Source organism: Phoenix dactylifera, chromosome 2, assembly GCF_051530095.1.
Source record: "Phoenix dactylifera cultivar Ajwa chromosome 2, Ajwa_hap1_PhDact_Kaust_v1.1, whole genome shotgun sequence".
NCBI lineage: Eukaryota > Viridiplantae > Streptophyta > Magnoliopsida > Arecales > Arecaceae > Phoenix > Phoenix dactylifera.
In genome coordinates, this window is record NC_143191.1 from 5,643,018 (window position 1) to 5,646,735 (window position 3,718).

Below are 3,718 nucleotides of genomic sequence, written 5' to 3' on the forward strand. Positions count from 1 at the left end.
ACTTTGACAGTTGGATTCCCAACTTGGATTCCCCACTTGGGATCTCGGAAGCTGCGGTCTTCCCTCCAAGGAGGGGCCTGTCCTTTTCTCCAACAAGAAAAGCCCAATGGGCCGTTCCCCTTGTCGGCACCTAGACAAAGGAACTCAATCCAGATCGAAATTCTCCTCTCGTTGTCCAATGCCGACCTCATACAACTCTCTCTCTCTCTCTTTCTCCAACTCGATTGCCGACTTCCTCCTCTGTTTCATCTTTTGTCCGAGTCCTCGCGCGGTCAAATCTATGTGAACGGCATATTTCTCTCTCTCTCTCTCTCTCTCTAGATAATTACATTTAGGTGTCTCAAACAGTGGATAGAGTTAAATAAAAAAAAAAATATCCATGAGATCTTGAAAGAGAATGAGAAAGCCATGCACTCTTAATGGAGACGCTGTCATGGATGGCGGCTCTGCACGTTTGAATTGCCTTAAAGCAAATGCCTTTCTTTCTCTATAAACATTCCTTTCCCTTCCAAATATTCGAGGGGGTTGAACAGCGGTTTCTTTAAGCAGCTGGTCCAAGGCCTTTATGTGCTTCAAACTGGCAAACGCATCGGACGGTAGCTTCGCCCCGGCAAAGACCGATGAAGTCGAAGACGAAGGCGCGGCGGCCATGATGTCATCAGCAATGGCACAGGATGTGACGCTTTCGAGCGACCACCGGTCTCGGGAGATGTCGACCATGGTCTCGGCCTTGAGCCATGTCATCTCCCCGGCGGTGGTCCCGGCAGGTCATCTGGGCGGCTCCGTTAGTTCGCCGCCTTCTTCTTCTCTGTCTTCGCAATCTTGGGGTGGTCAGAGAGATCGGGAGCTACCACCCGAGTTGTTGATGAGGTATTACCATGGTTATGATCAGTTTGGCAGCTACGATGGGGAGGCATTACCAAATGTTGCAGGTGTGCTGTATATATGTTTCCTTGTAGTTTTGATTGCTCTTTAGATTTTTCTATATTTTATGTGTTCCATATTTTCTTATTCATCAACAAAAAATATAGATAGATTTTATAGATGAAATGACTGCAGAGTTACAATTCTGAACTGAAGGGATTATTAACAAAAATAATCAACATCTTGTGCTGGTGTTCTTCTTTTATTTTTTTGAATGAACACAGGAAAATATTGATTATTTTTTCCCTTTGGATGGAAGATTTACATGTTTGGAGTTTCTGAGTATGAAGTAGAAATGATATTATAGCATAAAGATCATGCAAGAAGTATCAAATTGTCATCTTTTTCGTATTCTTTCATGTGAATCAAAAGCATTCGGCCTGTTAATAACTGATCTTATACTGGCAACTTCTATATCAGATTTTCTTTTTCAGTCTCTTCTATCTTGTATGGAGTGTCATGCCAAATTTATTTATTGCATGCCTTCAGTGTGACAAGGAAAACAAACTTAGCATAGAAAAGAGAGAGAGAGAGTGGATATAATGCTCTTTTCTCCACCCTCTGTCTTGCTTGAGTTTGATCCATGCATTATTAGTTCATTGCATGTTAACAAGATGACAAACAGCTAAGAAATACACATACTCACTGTCCCTCTTCTTTATGTCTCCCGGATATAACAAAACATAACCTCCTAACATTTTCTTTTTCAGCTCTTCTGTCTTGCATGAGCCTACTGTCATTATCCATTGCATGTCTAACAAGGTGCCATATAAATAATCATGGGATGGTCTCCCTTTTTCTGTCTTTCTGTGCATCATTAACATACAGCAACAAGTTAGTTCCCAGATTTTCTTCTGTTTCTTTATGTTTCATCAAGTTTCATGGCAACATTGTTACTATTGCATGGTGATGGCAGGAGATAAAACTGCTTCCCCTCCCAACAAAACCAAAGAGATGATAGGATAGGATCAAACTCCACCCACTTATCCCTATTTGCTTTTCGTAGGAGCTATCTTCTATAACTTTGTCTTCACACGGGTATAAAACTGAAGTCATACATATCTTGAAACATTTGGTCCCCATGTTTTGCTCCACTGTTTTCATTTTATGCAACTTGGAAACCCCTATATCTGACCTCCATCCTATACAACACCATCCCCTGCGCCAACCAATCTCATATCTCTCTCTCTCTCTCTCGCAACATCCTTATCTTCTGAGCCAGCAAAGTGTTATTTATAATTTTACCTGAACTCACCACTTGCATGTATCCACCACCTTCTAGTATTCTCTCTCTCTCTCTCTCATCAACCAGATAATTCTGACTTCTGTTCTTTTCTATCGTTTGCAACTCTACAGCCACAGAACATAGCCCACAGAGCCTCCTAACCACTATCCAAGCCCCAGCCATGGAAGAGTCCTCCCCTTCCGGCTACCGAGAAGCAGAGAGGGAAGCTGCACCGAGGAGGCGATACAGGGGAGTCCGGCAGCGCCCATGGGGCAAGTGGGCTGCGGAGATCCGCGACCCCCACAAGGCAGCTCGTGTGTGGCTCGGCACCTTCGACACAGCCGAGGCCGCTGCCCGGGCCTACGACGAGGCCGCCCTCCGCTTCCGGGGCAGCCGAGCCAAGCTCAACTTCCCTGAGGATGTCCGCCTCTACTCGACACCTCCCCCTGCTCCTCTACCAATCTCGAATTCTCCAGCAACTCTAAGCTCTGATGCATCCAGGGACTACTTAGAGTACTCAAGGCTGTTACAGGGGGTTGGAGACTACCAAAGGCTTCCACCGACGAGCCTTTTGGATCAGTTTATGTACTCCAATTATTCTTCGGCAATGGATTCGACGCTGGCTGATGGTTCTTTAGCTACTCATTCCTTTCCAACCTCCTCTGCTTCTTCTTCCTCTGTTTTTGCTTCTTCTTCTTCTTCCTCTTCTATTTCTTCTCCTTCTTATCCTCTGTCCTATCCTTTGGAGGAGACAGCATCAGAGACTTGGGTTAGGGAAGATGGGTCAGTGTTTCAGAGGCCGTATTGGACTGATTCCAACCAGTTTCCGCCACCTTCTTCTGGGTAGAGTTGAAACTGGGGCATTTATCCTCTTCCTTTGTTCACTCTGTTCTATCTCACAGGCTGAAGGGGCTCCCTGTTGTACCTTTTCTTTCTTTCCTTTTCTTTTCCTTTTTTTTTTTAAAAAAAGTTGTGTTTCCGCTTTCAAGTTATATTCTTTTCAGCAAAGGACAAAATTTAGGGAACCAGGATCCTCTGTTCTATAGCTTGTATGATGGCTCCTATGAGAATAATTCTATTAGAGATCGCTTTTGGAGAAAGCATTGTTTGTTTTATTGCATTTTGTCATTTTTTGTTACTCTATGAAGTAAAATTAAAATAGTAAATGATACATAGATGCTTTAATATCCAATCTTACTTAGCAAGTTATAATAAGTCGATTAGCCAAACATGATATTACTTTACAATGCCCCACGACATGCTACCAAATATATCTGAAATGCTTGTTCACCAAAACTCTATATTCTCATTACAATCTTTCTCCTCCGGTGCATATATATTAATATTTTAGGAGATGAGAGAATAAATTTAGATCAGAGCTTGGTAGTAGCAATTTTAGGAATTTAATAGGTAACTGGTTGCAATTTTTTTTTTTAATACAACAGCGACTCATACCAAACATGCACAAGTGCATCCAGAAAGATCAAAAGAAGTTGACAGAGAAGAGAAAGAACGGACTTGAGACTCTTCTAGAAGAATTCTTCTAAATAGTGTGCAGTATAGAAGGCA

At 42.7% G+C, this 3,718-nt stretch overlaps 1 protein-coding gene across 1 annotated transcript; it reads left to right on the forward strand.

The window, feature by feature from the left end:
* The first annotated feature begins 248 nt into the window (after positions 1-248).
* On the forward strand, positions 249-3,249 carry LOC120112443 (uncharacterized). The gene is made up of 2 exons (XM_039131892.3): positions 249-932; positions 2,281-3,249. Exons 1-2 carry the CDS (start codon positions 566-568, stop codon positions 2,994-2,996), a joined length of 1,083 nt encoding a protein of 360 aa, XP_038987820.3. The 5' UTR covers positions 249-565; the 3' UTR covers positions 2,997-3,249.
* The last annotated feature ends 469 nt before the right edge of the window (positions 3,250-3,718 follow it).